Genomic DNA, 21,174 nt, shown 5'->3' on the forward strand with positions numbered 1-21,174 from the left:
ATAGATATCCGATAACCAGCGCTCTATGCCTGCAGTGGCAGCGCCGGTTATCGGGGAGGCTCCAGGAGTGACAGCGGTCCGGTGAGACCGCTTGTCACTCCAAATTCAGGCACCCATTCTGTCCATCCCTGTCAGTGAGAGCCGCTGGCTCTCATCTGAGCAGGGGAGTGCCTGCCGCTGTTCTGCTGTGTGTGTTCTCTATAGCAGAACACACACCAGCACTGCCACCTGTTAAAAAATAAAATTTTCAAATAAAGAAACTGAAATAAAAGAAAAAATTACTAGCAGTACATTAACGCTGCCCAACTCACAGGCACCTAAAAAAACTGGACAAGAGGGGGCAGGGGGATTGTAGAGGGGATGGGTCTGTCGGCAGTACTAACGTTAACTAGTTAGGTGCCAACTCCCCAAGCTCCCTCCACAACCCATGGTAAGCAGTGTCCCCCAGACTGGATGAAAGAGAAAATAGGGCTAGCACGCTTGGTCTACATCTGCAGTCACATTGTGCTGTGTTATCAAAATGGATTCACAGCAGTACACAGAAGACCGAAGCTTTATTGAGACAGACACAAATATAGGGAAGGGTGCATAAATTAAGACAAGGCATTCAACAAAACTTCAAAAGTAATGGGGGAATGGGTTGGAGGGGGAGACACAAGCCCAAGGTTTTATTGAATAAACAGAAACATAGGGGTAGAAGGAGAAGAGGGAGACAGAAAATGAAATCTTCCTCAGGACTGTCAATGGTGTTATAGTCTCCTAGCAGGCTGTGGATCAGCCTGCGACAGTTCTGGATGGTCAACTTCTCCCTTTTCAAGATGAGGCGATTCCTGCAAAGCCAAATAGCGTCCTTAAAGCAGTTCATAAGGCGCCAGGCCTCCTGGATTGCCCAAATGGTGTGGGTCCCAAGAAATAATCCATAAAATACTGAATGGTATGAAAGGCATGTTCTGGGCACACTGTCCTTAAGTTCATGTTCCAAGGCATCCAACAGTGCATGTGCAGTGGGGCAGTCACAAAAAATATGTTGTGCTGTTTCCCTTCTTGTGATGCAGAAGGGGCAGAGGACATATCGGCATAGGTTCCGGGAGTGCACGAATGTCCTGAGAGGCATACCTCCCTGGATAGCCATCCATGTAATGTCTTTGTGTCTATTAGTTAGCCTCTTAGAGGCCACATTCTCCCACAAGTGTTTTGTTTTTGCAGCAGGGAGCCCTGGAACAGACTCCATAATGTCTTTAGCTCTGATGAGCTTGTGGACACTTTTTGGCTTCCACAAGTACTCCTATATGGTGCTCCCTCACAAATTGTCCAACATTCAAGTAAAACCAAGTTGTAAGGGAAGGAGCTGTCCCACTTGTCCCAACCAAGGGTCCTCCAAAGAGGCAGGAGGAAAAAACGAGACATGGACTTCCCAGCGGAGCAAATGTTCTTTTTCTGCGGATGCAGTTGCAGACAAAGAAAGCTCGCAGCATGGCGGGGATATCCGGGATCCTTTTTCCACCTTTGAGGGGCTCCTTGTACATGACCGCCCGCTTCACTCTGTCCATTTATTAGCTATAGAATTACCACAGTTATCCAAGGAACGGATGGAGCGATCAAATGAACTATAACTGATTTCATGATTCATTCATCAGTTTCACTGTATCGGCCATGTGCTCAGGGTGACTGCGATCACCTCGTCATCATCTTAGTCTGCAGGGGCCAGTGACGCACCCATTTGTTTTCTCTTAGCTGTTCTTTAAACTTTAAAATGTATCATCCTGCCTCAGGGCCTCCTCTGTATTATTCTACTGAAGCGCAGTGTATCTCTCGTGTACAAGCTCTCTTAAATCCAGAGGGTCACGTTTTAACTTAAGTACGGCCTCCTCAACTGCGTCTATATATTGGTTTAAATCTCTGTTCAATACAGTGTATTCCAACATGACAGATTCCATGTTGCCCACGTGTTCCGTGTCACAGTCTGTCTGAAGCAGATCTATTTCCACTCCAGTTGTAATATTCATCCCTGTGTCTACATACGATTGGCAGTTCTTCAGGGATGACAGGGAGGTATTCACAGAGGATAAGGAATTAAAGATGCAGTATCATGGTTTAATAATGTAGAGTTCATTGACAGCACTGTTAGGCTTAAAGCAGCTAAGCTATTATTAGCTTGTTTTGTGGGGGCCCAAACAAACCAAGCACTTTAGTCACAAAAGTGGCACTGCTTGTCGCTTGAGTGCTTGATTTGTTAAACTGTACATGTCCTTTTCAATATCTTACATAAGGGTGTTTGGGAGGGCCCAAGGACAATTCCATCTTGCACCACTTTTCTTTTCTGCCACTGCTGTGTGGCAATGTATCCTAGATGTGCTATAAACTGCCATGTGTTTCTGCCATTGCTCTGTCACATATCATCCAGCCAGGTTGCTGCAGTCTGTTTCCGAAAGTGTATGAAAATAATATTGTGACCTGTGAGATGGTCAAAATTGACTGCAAATGACTTGAAATTAGTGTTACTTGAGGTTTATAATAATGTAGGGGAAAAAAAAGAGCAAAATTGTGTGATTTTAGCAAAACAAAATAGGGACCCAAAAGCAAAACACGCAAGGGTGGTTTTGCCAAAACCAAAACACGTAGTTAATCCAGATCCAAACCAAAACCATAAAAGGGGGGTCAGTAGACATCTCTATACATAATAATATAATGGTATATAATTCTAGACTGAGCAGTTACATTATATATGCAAGACAAATAAGAGTGTAATGTCTGGGAAATGTGTCCTCTAAAAGAATTGGTCTATACAATATTAATTGTGCAGATAAATTACAATAATTAATTTTTACCAGTAAACAAACAATTATATTCAGGAGTGTCATGTGAGCCATGTATACAAATACGAACAATATAAATTATTAACAAGCATTATAATAATTTATCTTGTTTTAGTATACCAACTTATTTTTAATACTTTATGTGCTGCTTGCTGCAATTACCTACTCAGTACAAATGCATTGAATAGTAAAAGCAGGTAGCAAGTCTACTGCCTAACTAAAAGACTTGTTTTAAATACATCTTTACCTTTTGTGGAAGTACCAGGAATTCTTCCTTTAATTGTCTTAATTTTGTGGTGTTAACTCTGACAACATTTCCAAAATCAACATACTTTATAACAGTTTCTTGAGGATTAGGTATTCCTAAAGATAAGAAAAAATGTGAATAATCTACCATAGTCCTAAAAAAGGATCTAAAATAAATTCAAAAAAGCATAGCAACGATCATAGGTCAACATCACACATTTTTCAATGGTTCAGAAACATTACCTGCTTAGGGTTAAAATTATCAAGTGAAAAATGACTAAATCCACTGGAATTAGTCACATGACAGACTGACTAAAGTTGTGCTTCTACCCAAAATATTGTACATCATACAAAATTCCCCTATTAAATGTAGCTTTCCCCAGAAATAGGGATTCATTAATTTCCTCATTCATTTGCAATTACAATAAATAATAAAAAAATATGATGAAACTTCTTCATTGCTCGTTTACCCTAGGATACAGACTGACTTTTTCAAGTAGTGAGATAAGGGCGTGATGAGCAGCTATCTCATTAGACTAGCGCATTTCACCTATGCACATTATAGTGTTTTGCTAAGGATCGCCATGACATAATTGGTCTAGCAAGGCACAGTAGCCATAGGAGCAAATTATCCCTAGGTCACTGTATGAATTACTGCTGTCAGAACCCGGACAGCACTATTTGCAAAGTTCAGACAAAATCCTAGTGTGAGTCAGCCATAAAAATATGATAGAATGTACATTTTTAATATAATGCTGCCCGGTTGTTCTAATATAGAAAGAACGACAAACCCGGTTACCCCTTTTGTTAGGTGTATTGCTTATTTTGTTGCTCCGACCCGATCACTATTGGATATACTAATGAGTACTATACAGAGATAGTACTTGCCATACAATAAGTGAAATTTTACCAATGTGATATCTGTATAATTGAAAATTAGTTAAAAAAATTGCTTTATTTGAAATTAGATCTCAGAATTTCCTGTTTTTACTGTAGTTCTCCATTTGCCACTAAATAGATACATTAGAAGCGTCAAAGCTGTTGCATAACATTTTTTAGTATTTCTGATACCCAGGAATATAAATGCAATTTACAAAAGAGGCAGCCCTGTAATTGGGGTACACTAGCTCCTGACAATGTGACATTCACATAGAACCACCACTTTAAACTAGGGATTCGCTTCAGTCTCTTCCAGCCAATGGCATTAAATTATATGATCAGCCAGTGGTAATCACACTATTTTGATAATATTTGTAAAATAGTTAATCCAAATATTACATTTTGTGTGTTTGATTGGTCGTAAAATGATGAAAGCTACTCCCTATGAAAAATGAGTCATGATTACCAGTCAAAAAAAGTGTAACTTGGAGAGAATGTTTTTACTATGGTAATATTAAATCCTATGAACTTAATATATGATCAGTTATAGTACCGCAATGAGCTAGACTGGATTAATTTATAGAATACCCCAAAGCTGTTTGAAAGGCCCATCTCACATTACTTTATTATAATTATACTAGAAATAGCACAGAAGAGGTAAAAACATTTTATTTATAAAACAAAATGTTCAATATCGGTCTGAAAAAGCAAATGCAATTTTGTAAACATGTGAGACCTAAAATTCTCTGTATTACACTACATGTACTTTACACACAATCCACCAACAGTTTAGTAACAGCTGTCCTGACTATTAACACATCAGATTTTCTTTAAATAAGCAGTTGTCATTTTTGAGGACTGCTTAGTATGCTTTAAAGTAAAGAAAATAAGGAAAATAACAAATAGGAATAATTATGGTGAAAATATATTACCAATAACTTCTGCTCTATACCACTGGTCATCTTCTGAATTATACTTGGCAACACAGGCTTGACCCATAACAGGACACAGAATTTTCAAGTCATCAGCTTCCTCACTGTTGTATACTTCTTGCACCTTATCCACAATCCTTACATATTCTGATTCACCAATCTAAAATAAAGATCATGCATATCAACGTGCGGTAAGCATAACTGTTCAAATACAAAAATTACAGAATCTGGAACATTATTGTATTAATATGTATTTTTAATAACGTTAAACACCAACAAAACGCCAGTGAATATGTGGCTTAAAGCCCATCCTAGCAAAACAAAGTCTGGCGCTGAGCTACTCCTATTAAAATCTATTAGTACAAGCAGCTGTAAATGAGGACAATGCCAAGTCCCATGAACAAAAATAAAAGATTAAAAAAAAACAAAACCTATGGCATAAAGCTTAACAAGTCATGATCATAAGAACCAGCTCAAAAAAAGTATTTAATTAAAAAAACCTAAAGCATGCAATCGCTACGGAATATGTTGGTGCTATATAAATGATGATGATGATGAATCGCTAAAAACTGCATTCAATGTTAGCGAAACCAAATAGAGCAAAGACAATAAATATGATTCAATTATCCAGGAGTATTCTTCAAATTGCAATAAGATAACCACGAACTGACTTATTCTGACATAATAGAATCAGGGTTTCGTTTTTGGTAACATGGATAATCCTAAGCATGGAAAACAATTCAACATAGTGGGTGCTTCGTCCCTATGGATTCCTTGGTAAATGTAGTGGGTTCCGATACTGGCTCTCCCAGGCACACGTGACGTGACAGTGGCTGGAAAATACTCGACTCAATTCCAAAGGAGCTGCTACTGATCATAGATCAATGCCGGATGAAGTCATACACCGCAAGACAGAGGACAAGATAACCCCACGGTGACCACCAGATTACTTGGATGCTTCTGGTAAGGTAGTTAATAAAACTTTGCAAAGATGATTGAATCTTGCTCTTGGCTAATACAATTTCTGCCACATTTTTTTTTTTTTTTTTTTTTTTTAAAGATTATGACTTCTTTCTTGATCATGTTTAAATTTGGGTAGAAACCTCTGCACCTCCTAATCAATGTAGCGCTTAGTACAAACAGGTGTGAGGCTTTGAATCAAATACAAAATGAGCTGATCTTATGAACATTTGTAAAACAAAATCACAACAATGTAAATGTATAAACAAAATGAATGTTGCTTTAATGACTTTATATAGCCAACTATAGATCTAAAAATATATCCAAGGATGAATTCCACTTCTTATACCTCTGTCACTCCCATATTTTACCATTTACCTAAAATCCACAAATCACTCACACCCCCACCAGGGACACCTATCATTTCTGGTGTAGGGTCTTTAACTTCTGATGTGTCTTTATATATGGCTCATTTCCTACAAGGTCATATCATCTTCCTGAGATCATGTATCCATTATACTATCTCTCCCCTTACCAAATTGAAGGGTGTTGAGGGAGACAATAGGATTACCTTCTGGATTCTATATCATTCATCTTAACGCACAATTACATTTTACTTGACACCATTTGCAATCTATTTATTAAAGTTAGGTTTGCATATTGCTGCAGGGACGGCAGATATCTGTAGTGTGTTTACAGAGTCACAATCTTTTCAGCAGATGGTTATGCGAGATGCAAATCTCAGATCGGACAGTAGATCATGTAGGTATGTACGCATGAATCCGCTCGTTCATCAGGACTTTCAGTCGTTGGTAAAATGGTTACAGAAATCGCATCTGAAGTAAGATTGCATAAATGTACCCAGCTTAAGAAACATTTTTTATTTTTCATTCAATTACACACTGAGTGTGAGTGCTGTTTGTTTTTTGTATTTCTTACATAACGCAGGTTCTCACCACTCTACTCAGTGAAAAGAAAATGGTTAAACGAACACACACATAAGTTACAATCTTATCAAATAAGAACAAATGTTTTAAGTTTTATTATGCTATAACCAGTGTATATTACATAGTGTACATTTGAATGTTAACAATCAGGTTGAAATATATACAGCCGAACAAATGATGTTGGAGAAGTCTTCCAAGGCAACATGAAAACACACACACGGCTGTGTGTTGCTATTATATGCAAAATCATTGGCAAATTCCTCACAAAGGCAAACCACTAATTTTCAGGCATTATTCTACTTCCAATGCCCAGAAGTTTGAACAGTCAGACAGCTCAGAGTGCGCTGCCCAATAACAGTAACTAAATGTAGCTAAATGGACACTTCCTCAAAACAATATTAGCTGTGTCTACCTCACAACCAATCAATTATCAAATGGAAGTAAATAATAATAAACAATAATATAATAATAATAAAATACAAAATAAAACAAAAACATTTTACTAATCGTATTATTAATAATAATAATAATAATAATAATAAATAAAGAATAGCCAATAGTAATAATCCCATCAGGGCAGAGCATTATTCTCAATAAGGTATATTCTTCAGAGATTATTACTTAAATCTAATAAACTTACCACATGAAGGTAGAAATCAGATGGATCATTCATATGACAGACAATGACAAGAATTTCTGTCATTTTCTTGGGTAATAATGGATTTTTATATTGAGTGACACCAACATTATTAAGCGCAGTAGAAACTTTTGACGGAAACCTAAAAAGAAAAAAAGGGGTAAAAGCACCAACACACACACAGATAATTATGGAAAAAAACAATTACTTGTTCATGCATTAAACACCTTCATGCCAAATTATGTTTAGAAAAGTCACATCAGCTGGTGCTTTTAATCATAACAGAGGTGCGGTGATCATGGTTCTGTGTGAGCCCCTATCTCCCGCTTGGATCTTTCAATCACAGCTGTCAGGTGTAATTATGTGCAACTGTTTGGGGTAAACAGCACATATTTAGAGTCAGAAGGCTCGACAAAAAAGAAAACCCGAGAAGTAAGAAAAAAGACAGAAAACAAGCCGTAGTAGTAAAGCTTACCAATATACAGTAACCTGCTACTTAGACAAGCCTCGTGCCTCAGAGTTGTGGTCAAAGACACATGTGATCATCAGGATGAATCACCCAGATAGGTAAATATGAAATAGGGAAAAGACGGAATGCAAATATAGGAAAACAGAGGAACAAACATAGGTGAGAAGCCTGGAGTTCAAAATGGTGAACAAGATTTTTGAACTTGCGTTAAATCCTCTTTTCTGAATCCATTGGGGGACACTGGTCTCTGAGGATATAGGACATCCTTCACAACACTGGCAAATTAAATATTCTAAAGTGGTGAACTCCCTCTTCCATAACACCATTATGCTGCACTCTCAGTTATTTTTTTTTTAGACAAGCCTCGCAGGACAAAAGTAACAAAATGTAAAATAGAAAAACATCACCATCCCTAAAAAACCCAATTTAACTTTGGTAAATCTTTAACAGAAGAACTAAAGTGCAACTGGGTGGGCACACAGTGTCCCCAAACAGAATAAAATAAATGATTTAACACAAGTATAAGAATCTTGTTTTATTATAATCATATGGTGGACACAGGACCTTGGAGAGATCACAAAGTAGCCCCATCGAGATTTAGGGCTAGATTTACTAAGCTGCAGGTTTGAAAAAGTGGGGATGTTGCTTATAGCAACCAATCAGATTCTAGCTTTCATTTATTTAGTACCTTCTACAAAATGACAGCTAGAATCTTATTGGTTGCTATAGGCAACATCCCCACTTTTTCAAGCCCGCAGCTTAGTAAACCTAGCCCTTAGTGTCAGCCCAAACGGACTAGTGGAGGACTGAATGGTGATTGCACATGTGCCACACCCTGCAAAAAATCTGCATCTCCAGTATAAGTTCAACTGGAAGAAAACAGAGGCAGGAAGCAGAGCCTTTAAGTAACTCAATATTAACTAGTTATCTAAGCCATTCTGCAAACACACTAGCAAACAAGCTAACCAGAAAGAAGTAGTTGAAAAATTCTCTATCACACACTAAATGACATAAGTCTTAAAGACCCCGAGATAATTTTTCACAGAGACAGATTTTCCGGTTCGGAGCATGGTTCTCATTAGGATCATGGCTTCAATAATGATATTAAGTCCTGATGGTAAAACGGTACTTGTGGTGGACAGACAATCTAATGAGGACAGACCAGTTACCCCAACCATCTTGGCCAGTCTGGTGCTACAAACAGCACACGGACCCCTACACCATTTACCTATTTGAGAATGCGCCAAAGTAACGCCACTGGAGGAAACTAGTAAATTAGTTGAAAATTCCACAGGACAGATCATGGCATCGGCAAGGAATGCCTACGGTTACCCGGTCCTTGAACAGAAGTGCCTTAGCTTGAGGTTTAAATCGGATGCTATTACGTTAACATGTAACTGACAATCCTTCCAAAATCTTTTGAATATATGGGTGGAGGGACCACTCCTTGGGTGTAGAATATGCTTGCTGAGATAAATAGGCCTCCCAGTTTTCACTCCTGTTATGCATTAAGTGGATATCACCAGAACATTTAGTACTGCCCAGCGCATGATCCTGCTGGTTCCCTTCATTGCAAGGGAGCTTTTTGTGCTTCCCCGACAATTGATGTATTCCATTGTGGTAACGTTTTTTGGACTTAGTTTTAATGGATTTTACCTGCATCAGAAGGTGATCTTCAACAGATCGTTTAGCACTGCACAATTCTCTTGAGAGTGAAGCATTACAGTCCCAAAGCTCTGGAGGTTGCAGTCTGTAGTCAGAATTGTCTAATTTCAAATGGTAAAGGGACGGCCTGTTGAGACTGCCATCTCTCAGACAACGGAGAAGCTCATCCTTAGTGACTTACCGATCTACTGTCTGATCAGGTGTTTGTACAACTTTTCATTTTAAGAGAGTCATACATTCTAGAATACCCATGAATGAAGCTGTGCAAACAGCAATAATTTTGACAGTCTTAAAATTTAGTTTAATTAGTCAATTTATAATAATTCACTTATCTGTCTCAGGCGTGCATAGTATACATGTAATCCCTATGGATCCACAAGGCCTTCAAACCTAAGTCTTTTGTTTACAATTCTAGATCGTATGCTCTGGTCCTTAAACTCTACCTATCATTAATGCATAGAAAAGGAATATATTTTGTGGGCTGAATCAAGATTCATGAGTAACCTCAGTCTTCTCCCCAGCATCTATTTTCCGAGTGCTCCACCCGGCTGTTTTTACTTGCAACCCGGCTCTTGAAGCCCAACAGAGTCTTATTGTAATAGAATAATCTATTCTATTCCTGGCAGGTTTGGGCAATACAAATATTACAACCGCCCCCACCCGGCTACTTCTTAACGCCACCCGGCTGTCAAAATGTTCTGGGGAGAACACTGAATCTATCAATTTACTAGGAACCAGTATCAATGGGGCACTCATGAAAAAAAACAGTCTGTTAATACACTAGGGACAGGTGAGTAGGGAAAATGTGCAAACTCAAAAATACTGCTGTCTCATTGAAGTGGTAAATAATCATCTTCTTAAACATGTTGTATCAAGCCTACCACCTCCACTGGGCATTCTCCTTTGTTTTCTAAACTACTCAAACACTCTAGACAGATGGAATGGCCAACCAATCTACTTGAAACATTGCACACGGTTGATAACAGTTACTCTTTGAACTTTTGGAAACAATACTGTACTTTCTTGGAACTTTTTCATTCTCTCTAACCAATTCTTCTGTGTCTTTTAATCCAGTATTACACCAACCCTCTTTGTTTATAAACCAAAAGATTCTGTCATTGAACGCGAATGACTACAGTTAGGACAATTGGATTGTTAAGTTTAAGGAGCTGAAACAAATAGGGTTTATGAGTATATGAAGAGTACTCACTTTGCCAACTCCAAGAAGACCAGGGCATCCCGAAGGGAGACAGGCATGTCACTGCTGATTTTATTTGTAAAAGGTTTCTTCAAATCAACAATTAATGTCTTCTCTTCTTCCCTGAAGACTTTCAGTACTACACACTTATTGTTTACTACTTTTAAAATGTGATCTTTTATTTCTCTTGCCCAGAGTCCATCCTAGAAAAACAGCACTACTGATTAAACAAAACACAACACTTATATTTAAATACAAAAATAAGCTCCAACAATAAGATTGTGTGACTAATCTTCCACACAAAATAGCAGTTCTCTCAATGATTTTCAATAAACTGAAAGAGTACAGTAGAGAGGAGCGAATTTTTAACAAACACTTGAAAATCCTTACATAGAAGGGATTACAAGTGCCAACATTGTTATCTGTAAGATCCTCAAAAGTATAGTCATTAAAATACACGACCATCTAGACCAGTGGTACTCTTTTATAGGTGGAATCTCAAGTGTCACTAAGTCATCATTCTGGTTCACTCTTAATATGTAGCTCCCAATATATACTGCATATCTGACCACCATGGGTAACCAGACTAAGTTGGGGTCCTGACAGAGGCTGAAAACATTACATATGCAATTCCTTGTAATGAGGAAGGGATTACTTGCATTGTTTGGGGGAACTTATTCAATGCCCTTGACATTGTGGCAATCAAACATTTGTTAATTGAACAAAAAGGTTAGTAGGTTTATTTCTGAACATATAGCAAAATTGGGAGGTTAATTCTATGCGGATTGTTCATTGGGATTTAGAATATGCATCTCAGACTGCATTTCAATTTTGAGAGCAACATGCAGTAAGGATACCAAATATATATATACACACACACACACACACGCCCTCCTCATAGATAAAAATCATTGTTCGGACACCCCTGCACCAATTGGGATGAAACTAACGCGAAGCGGTCCAGTTGGATCCCCACCAGGTTTTAGGGGAGGTTAAGGTGCCAGTCGGACCTCTCATTGGTGTATGCTGGGTAGAACTTTGACCCAGGGAGCCTGTTCTGAGACTTCCACTGGATGGATTTGGACAAAAATTCAAAGACTGGTAACATTGGATCCTAGAAAACATACTAAGGGGCTGAGGTCCTGGCTGGATCTCCTGTTGGTGTTCACTGAACAGAACTTTGACCCGGGGAGACTGTTCTGGGTCTTCCACTAGATGGAATTTAATATAAAAACAAAATAGACACTGGGCAGCCACCTAATGGGTGTGTTGGAAAAGCTGCTAATTATTTTGAAAGGTTGACATTTACATCCAACTCACTGATAACTTAATAACTTGAAGATTTAAACCAGGGCAACGCCTGGTGCTTCAACTAGTATGCACATATACACACACACACACACACACATATATATATTAATGCCTTTCAGCACATGCAACCCCCCAGCTCCTATCTGCTTTATTGTCAGATTTGTCATGACTTGTAACACTTGTTTAAAATGCCATTGGATATGTTATTACAGATATTTCTTTTTCTTGAACTGTATTAATAATTTCTTACTGAATTTGAAGGTAACGAGTTCCCCTTTTCAAGGTTAGAGGGACATTCACGCGGCCGCTGACATGCCTTAGGTTGCCTATCAATGCTTTAGTGTTTATGAAAGATAAGAAATATTTTTTCAAAAAAAGACTTCACTTACCGAACTTTGAGGAACAATATCCAGTGAGCAATGAATTGCAAAAGGAGGCATCAACTTTAAGTGTTCTTCTTCAGTAGAACTCAGCTTTATCAAAATATTATATAAATCATTTACTCTTGTTTGACAGATGGTTATTGGGTCTGTATTCATGAAATGTGCTACTGCAAATCTTCAGAGCAACAACAAAGAAACAATATATTTCACTGTTTCAGTAAACAAAAACACACCTAACGTTTACATTTTTAGATATAGTTATGTTATGACTGTTATGGTTAAACAACAAAGGTTAGTTTAAAAATCCCTATTAGCTGTACACTGCATGAAAAGTAATTCTGAACTGGAAAACATTCGCTTACCACAAAACAAAACATTAGAATTGTGTTTATGCTGAGAACAAATGTAAAAAAAACCCAAAAACGTTGAAGTTTGTACACTCACACTACATCACAAAAAGCAATAAGTGTATTTTTTAAAAAGAAAAAAGAAATCAATAGAAGGAGTTTTTTTCACTCAAAGTAAAATCAATTTACTCACTATAGAATCCATCCCTTCTATGGCCCTCCCATAGGAGCTATTTTCAGTTTTATAACAAAGTCCAAATGGGGGTGTCTATTTAGGTGTTACAACAGAAGATCTAGAGCATAAACAACCAACAGTCAGAGCAAGAGGAGGGAACGCATTGTTCCCCAATGGCCTCAGAAAAATTAATTTTACGATGAGTAAAAATTCTTCTCTTCTCTTTCCTGCCATTGGGAGAGACTGCAAAAATGGGGACATTCCAAAGTTGCTCCTAAGGGTGGCATTGCTCTAAAACAACTACACACAAGGCGACAAAATCTTGCATCCTTGGATGCAAAAATTTGCTACCGACAAAATCTGGAAAAGTCGTGGACAGATTACCACAAGGTGGTTTGGTACAACTGTACAGCCGAAATAACCAGACGCTCATCCCAGGAACTGCCCTGGGTAAATGACAATTCAATCAAACCGGCACAAGCCTATTCCCTCAATGTAAGCCAAACGAACAGTGAATAGTATCCAACAACATTAGAGTGCATATACGCCAGTTTCCTGTAGAGCTAGTTGTACTCACAGGTACACAAATGCCCCAAGGTCTTAACTCTAGCGTAGTGTAGGCTTACGAGTAATACCGCAGCACAGATAGGTGTGCAGTGACAGAAGGTAGCGGAAGTCAGGAACAAGCTGAGATCTAGGGTCCGTAGCGGAAAGTGTAATCAGAAACAAACAAAAGTGTCAGGGCTGGCAGCGAGCAAGGCAGCCCAAGAAACTTAGCAAGAGGTCAGGGTAATGATCAAACAATTAGGTCCAGGTCAAGCCAAAAGGACAGCAACAGAAAGACAATCAGAATCAGAAGACAAAACAGCAGCAAGTCAGCAGACAGAGGAAATGAATGCTATAACCAACATAAAGGCTAACCCTCCCTGCCTTAAATACATAGGTGATACAAACAGGAGAGAGGAGGCACAGGCTCACATAATCAGCCACAGAAAGCTTTTAATATATTGGGTATCTTGCGCATGTGCCTGGCTGCCCAAGATGCCAAGACATGGTGTTGTCAGAAAAGACCGCCCCAGCCATTGTCCTGGAAAATGGCCTGGACAGATGGAAAGTGACGTCCAGGACACAGTTAGGAAGAGCACAGTGAGACGTGGCGGCTCGGGGCACCACTGAGGATCGAGACAGCCGAAAGAACTATCTCCAGGTTCAAGGGAAACCAAGAGACCCCACTTCGACACACAAGAGAGCCTTGTGCTAAGCAAAGCTCTGACAGAAAGAAAAAACACAAAAAGTGAACAAATCCAGAAGACGAAACAGCTAAGTGTGAAAACTGTAAAATTCACACTGCTCACACACATCAAATATAAACGTTGAATAAACGGTAGTACTTAAGTGAGAAATGGTTAAATACAACTTAATCACTGACTGCACAAGCCTGTTGGAAAAAACTCCTGGCCTGAAGGATCACGATTTCAGCAACACAATCAGCAAAACAGATGACAAATAAAGAAACACCAAAGAGGACCCTTGACCTAAAAAATCTATAGGATGCTAGAGTATCATGGCAGGTGCAGCCAATCTGGAGCCACCGGAAGGCGGCCACCCATACTCATTGTAGTTTCCGTAACACCCGAAGGAGTATGGCTGGAAGAGTTACATCAGGTGAAAAGTTAAATGGATTGCCCTGGCATCCTGTATATTGCCCTGGGGACTGTGGACTTTGCACTGCATTGGGGAAACAAGAAGTGCAGACGCAAAGATAAGATATATATAAATTTATCTCTGGCAGACTCCAGTGACGAACCAGCCGAGCCAGACCCCAACTGATGTGAAGAGATGACACTCCCTGAGGGATGCCAATTTGGCTAAATCTGCCTCCCATTTGTATCCCAATGCTCTAGCCCTGGGATGAATATCAACTGAACCTGGTTTACCACCCAGAACATGAGACACGTTGTCTCCATCCTGGCAACGTCATTGCGAGTTAGATTGGTACTTATCAGCCCTCATCAAGCAACCAACGAGAGACCGTGGAAAAATGAATGACCTGTCTATCCAGCAGATGATTGAAAATGGACCATATCCCTGAATAAATCACACTGAAAGAGTCCGGAATAATCATGTTCAAACACAGAAACCGTGGATGCTAGCACCGGACAAGAGGAACTTACTGACTGGCCAGTAAACACTTGGTCCTGCTCAGAACGGAAAGGATTTTATCATCCTGGAGGAAAAACCATAGGACATAATGTGTCAAAATTCAATCAGAGTAACCTCAGCCGATGGCCTGGGAATCAAGGAAGACTGGATTCTCAATTTTCAATGTTTCCCAGCCATGTCTTTATAGAATCGAAGTTGTCCAACAAAGCCTTGCCATGATGACCATAATTCTGACGAAGACCCTTACGCCGGAAGCTAGGGTAAGAGTAGAATCTGAAACGGACAGTCTGCATTGTGGACTGCAATCAAAGTAGACGCTGTAGCTCCTCCACTATGGGAATGTGGAGGTAGACATCATCACTGACAAGTGATGCAAGGCACACACCTTCATGCCAGACATGCGAGCACTAACCGTAACCACTCCAGCTTGTGGAAGCTTCTCTCGTCCTTCCAAAGGAATGAAATGACTAAAACCTAGGTTTGTCCCTTCAGCTAACTAAAGATCTGCTTCTGTTCTTAACGAGAAATAGTCACACAATGATTATAACTTCAGAGTTCACTAAGATTAGAATCTGCATCTGCTACCCAGAAATGTAACCCTGAGGAACACCTGTCCAATATTAGGAGTGCAGAAAACATGGGGGTAACAAACTGTAACCAAAGATGCTAGAGTTTTAGTGTTCTAAAAGTGTTCAGCCACTAGTAACATCAGTTATAGGCCTAGACCTGTGGCCAATTGTGCCGCCCCTATCTGAAGAACCATGAATACCCAAGTCCATTGACCTGATCGGTCTGAATAAAATGTCTGCTGCTGAATGTCTAGATCTAAGAAGAAAATTACACTTTGTACATGTACTGACACGTATCTTGGCAGTTTCTCTGTATAGTAATGGTTCAAGAAAGGCGGGTAAATCAATAGACTCTTCCAATGGTGGGGGAGGGGGGGAAAGGATTAAGATAAATTTTACCAGGAATTGTATGCTTGAGTCAGGTTGAGGAGACAGTATAAAACAGTACATCTATTTCTTAGTCTTGCAAAAAGAGGAAGAGTCTGTAACCTCAGTTGCTGCCAAACAAGCAAGTCTTGGAAGTCCCTTTCTCAGACATAAAAGTAAAATTTAAAACATAGAGAAAGACTAGCAAACACCAGACCCCACGTTTCCTTATCCATGCAATAAATGACTATAATAGAGAGCTACATTGGCAGAAAGAGATATATACATACACACAGATATATACACACCAATAAGCTACAATATTAAAACTACCTGCCTAATATTGTGTAGTACCCCCTCGTGCCACCAAAACTGCTCTGACTCTTCGAGGTATGGACTCCACAAGAACTCTGAAGGTGTCCTGTGGTTTTTGGCACCAAGATGTTAATAGCAGATCCTTTAAATCCTGTAAGTTGTGAGGTGGGGCCAATGATCAGACTTGTGTTCTAACACATCCCACAGATGCTCAATCGGATTGAAATCTGGGGAAGTTGGAGGCCAATTCAACATCTTAAACGCTATGTCATGTTACTCAAACCATTCCTGAACAATTTTTACAGTGTGGCAGGGTACATTATCCTGCTGAAAGAGGCCACTTCCATCAGGGAATACCGTTGCCATGAAGGGATGTGCGTGGTCTGCAACAATGATTAGGTAGGTGGTACATGTAAAAGGAACATCCATATGAATGCCAGGACTCAAGGTTTCCCAGCAGAATATTGCCAAGAGTATCACACTGCCTCCAGTGCACACTGCAACCTTCTTCGATTGCTGCATGGTCCAGTTATGGGACTCACGTGCCCATTGTTGACGCATAGAGGAGTGGACATGGGTCATCAAAGGCAATCTGAACGGTATGCAGCCTTATGCGCAACAAGCTGTGGTGCACTGTGTTCTGACACCTTTCTATCATATTCAGCATTAACTTTTTCAGTATTCTGTGCCACAGTAGCCCTTCTGTGGGATTGGACCAGATGCGCATCAATAAGCCTTGAGTGCCATGACCCGGTTTCGCCGGTTCACCAGTCTTTGGACTAGTTTGGTAGATTCTAGCCACTGCATATTGGGAATACAGCAGTAGATTTGCCACTTATAGCAAGATAATCAATGTTATTCACTCCTCAGTGTATGCTTCTCGTGGCCGATAGGGGGAGATTATATATATATATATATATAATTTTTAGATTCAACCACAAGCTCCTGACACTATAAATTTTGTAACTAGTTACATTGCATGCAGAGACACTATATCTATCTCTCTATGTGATGGAGAGGAAATGCTGTCACCATGAAGAGATCCCTGCCAAATGCACCGAGGAAGAAACCATGTCCCACCAGGGGGTATACTGTAAATTAGGCTTACTTACAGTTTCCAGTGCAATCCCTGTGACCATTCTTCGTTCTATCTACAGAATCTTGCAGTGTCAATAATAAGGGGGGGTGACCTGGGGTGAGTGAGTCAGACATGATACTTACCCCTGTGTCACTGTGCGTCGCAATGTAGCTGCTGCAACTGTATCCTCAGTCACAAATCTGTTTGCGCGGTTCCTCCTGTGGCCTGTTCTCTTCATACAAGATCTGTTTGTTGCCAAGGGGATGTCGGCAAGCCATACATGCGTCCTGTACTTGCATAGGAAGCTCCATTTTGCTGCGGGCTACTATGCCTCAATCCTTGCTTTCTGTTCACCCATATAGAGAAGGATCAGAAGAGAAATGATTGCCATACTACCTAGTGTGAGGGAAGTATACAAGCTACTTACACCAGTACATGGACCTAGAGTGAAGGAAGCACACAGGCTATTCACTCTTTGGGGAGGCTTCCCAATATACACTTAAACGTGACATAGGAAAAAAAAATTTTTAAAAAAATTCACTATTCAGGAATAGTAGGGGAGGAGTTGTCGTTCAACATTAAGATTTAAAGAGCCCTAGCTCCAATTCCACCTAATATACCCTATTGTCACAGTGCCCCCAATGTGGAGTTTGTATGTTCTCCCTGTGTTTGCGTGGGTTTCCTCCGGGTCCTCCGGTTTCCTCCCACACTCCAAAAACATACTAGTAGGTTAATTGGCTGCTATTAAAATTGACCCTAGTCTCTCCCTCTTTGTCTGTCTGTGTGTGTCTATATTAGGGAATTTAGACTGTAAGCTCCAATGGGGCAGGGACTGATGTGAATGAGTTCTCTGCACAGCGCTGCGTAATTAGTGGCGCTATATAAATAAATGATGATGATGATGATGATGAAGAGAAAAGAGGGATATCAAAGTATCTGCATTACTGAACTAAATAATATACTTTCTATCACTTCACTGTTTACACTTAAGAAAAGCTCATAGAAGCACCCAATTGTCAACAGTAACAAGATTCAATATTGCTCTGTCAGCAATGGCAGCATGATTTACCATTCCTTAGTCTGTATTTCCAAAACCAGGGTTTGCTAACATTCTTCTTTATTGGTGAATGATAACTACCAAGAGTTTTATGTGTTAGCACACAATGTATAGAATGAAAGAAGCAAAACATATGCAAGTCTCCCCTGAATTTAGAGCACACCTTTTGTTTTCAACATGAATTTGTACTTACCCATATGAAGAGTATGAAAATCTAAAAATGTAAAAACAAAACTGCTTCTTACAAAAATCGGTAAAGCCATAAACAAATTAACTTAGACCTGGTGGTATTATATACATAATTACAAAAGGAATAAAAAAAAAAAAAAAAAAAAAAAAGAGAGAAGGTATTTATCTCCCTCGCACATAAAATATACAATAATATATAATAAATATATATATATATATATATATACACACACACACACACATACATATATATATATACACGTACACACACACATATGCATACATACATACATACATTTTGAGCATTCTCCCCCTCTAACTTGTGCTGTTTGCAACAGATTTTAAATCGAGATGGCAAAAGTGGGCGTGGTTAAAAAAGCAAGAAAATTAGATATTGGCGATATTGAAGTATTGTTTGTTTCTAAAATAAAAGATAAAAACTTGAGCAACATTATCACCAAAAATGGACCCAATATCCGTGAGATGCATTTAAAGCTTTAAATGTAGCAGTGCTTAAATTTTTCTGATTGTATGTAATATTCATATAAATTTGCAACTATAAAAGCAAAGCATACCTTGTTACAACAAAAATCTCAGAACTTCCATAGTCAAGCAAGAAAATGGTCACGCGTGAAATATCTTCAATCCTATATTTTGTTGGACCAAAAGGTTGACCGATCCATTTACTTTCCAATGGAATCAGCTCAGTGATGCATCCACGGCACCATGCATTGCGTTCTGTACTTTTAAAAGCAATTATTTCTCCTAGATAAAACACAATAATTCAATTGTCAAACTATTTCTCTAAAGAGAACATTACCTAACCCCCCCCCCCCCTTTACCTTCAAAAAGCATGGAAACCCAAAATGTCAGTACAAACGACAGGGATGGCCGGTTCGTTTATCACTTGGAAACGAGACAGGGTTTAGATGTTGGTTTCAATTAGCAAAGACAGGAGAAAAGGAGATGATGAAAAACAGGTAGGTGAATCTATACTGACATCGCAGAGTTCAAAGAATAGTATTCTACACAATAAGCGAACAATAAAAATTCTCATTTGTTTGCAACATCCCAAAGTCAGCAGACGACCAGAGGCATTTCAAAGTATAAGTGGGAATTTGTCGACCTGACAAATTAAGTAGTAAAAATGTTCTATTTGTCAATGTCTAGATAACCAGAGTTCTGTTCACAAATTGATAGCGTCAGAGGTTTGTGAGAATCTCCTTTAGTATTGTCCAGATTAAAAGTATCTGGAAATGAAATTAACGGCAGACTACCAGTCCAGGAAATTGTTTATGGATGAGCCGTCCCATACAGCCCAAATCAAAGTCTGAAGAAGAGGACAAGGAGGATAAAGATTGGGGAACTGGAACGTCATTTATCTTAAAAATCAGAGTTGAAACAGAAGGAACTCCAGTCCAAAAAAAAAATCCCATATTGTTCACAATGTTAAAAACACTTATATTACTAATTAAATAAAAAAATAAAAAAAAAAAAAAAAAAAAAAATCACACTTCAAACTTTATCAGGTCCTTAATGGCAAAATATTTAAAGATACAGATTTAAGAAAGTGAAAACAGGTTAGAATAAAGTTACTCTTGTTAATTTTTTTTTTTTTTTTTTTTAAAGCAAACCCTTAAGTGGGGCCAGAGTATAAGATCTGACAGGTTGGAATCCCCACAAGTTTTAATACAATCATGCATCCTTTGTCATTTATATTTTTACCAGTTTATTATCCCTATGATATATCCACATATTATTGATATTGATTACAGTCTTCTGTAAGACACAGTGATAACAATAAACTCAATATATTTTCTCACAATCTTGTGTTTTATTTTTTACGCTTTATTAGCTGTTTTGGTAATATTTAAATATGACTGATTGTTGTTTTTGCAATGTTTCAATACTCATATAGTCATCAACCTGAAATGTTTTACAATACAGGTATGCACCATACCTTATACAATTTATCACACATCCAGATCTCCTCCTATATCTTTGTTATCATATATGTTCAGTACTTTTTATGATATTATTAGTTTTATTAAGTTATACCAATTTGCTATCCCCCATATTTATATGTCAAATCTAATCCAATTTACCAAAAATACCTATTACTGGGAAAAGAACTGGAAGAATTCTTTGTTCTAATAAACCTACATCATTCAACAGCGTACAGGATTTAATAGGTGAATGGTACCAGCTTTATCAACTATTTAGTGGCAGTGTAGAATTCAAACATCCAGTGCACCCACATTCAATGGGACATCAGAAGGGAAATAATTAAATGTGTATCACATAGATATAATTGCCCTACATAGCTGCCTTCAATCAATAAAGTGAAGACTGTCCACTCACACAGCTGACACCTATAGTAAGAACTCTGTGTCGTCTGTGCTGAAAAATCAGTTCAACCTTAGTTTGCTGCCTGAATACCTGCAGCTACTGCTAGTTTGCTAAGCCAGCGAT

General features: G+C 38.8%; 1 protein-coding gene across 3 annotated transcripts in view; it reads right to left on the bottom strand.

The window, feature by feature from the left end:
- Positions 1-21,174, bottom strand: part of RNF17 (ring finger protein 17) — a 187,592-nt gene that overhangs the window by 67,095 nt on the left and 99,323 nt on the right. For all 3 annotated transcript variants that reach the window (XM_075198887.1, XM_075198885.1, XM_075198886.1), the window contains 6 exons: positions 19,278-19,467; positions 12,450-12,618; positions 10,762-10,952; positions 7,421-7,559; positions 4,874-5,033; positions 3,064-3,179 (listed from right to left, as the gene is read on the bottom strand). In XM_075198887.1, coding sequence (XP_075054988.1) covers positions 3,064-3,179; positions 4,874-5,033; positions 7,421-7,559; positions 10,762-10,952; positions 12,450-12,618; positions 19,278-19,467 — 965 coding nt within the window. The remainder of the gene's footprint in view (positions 1-3,063; positions 3,180-4,873; positions 5,034-7,420; positions 7,560-10,761; positions 10,953-12,449; positions 12,619-19,277; positions 19,468-21,174) is intronic.

This window comes from Mixophyes fleayi, chromosome 2 (assembly GCF_038048845.1).
Source record: "Mixophyes fleayi isolate aMixFle1 chromosome 2, aMixFle1.hap1, whole genome shotgun sequence".
In the NCBI taxonomy this organism is placed as follows: domain Eukaryota; kingdom Metazoa; phylum Chordata; class Amphibia; order Anura; family Limnodynastidae; genus Mixophyes; species Mixophyes fleayi.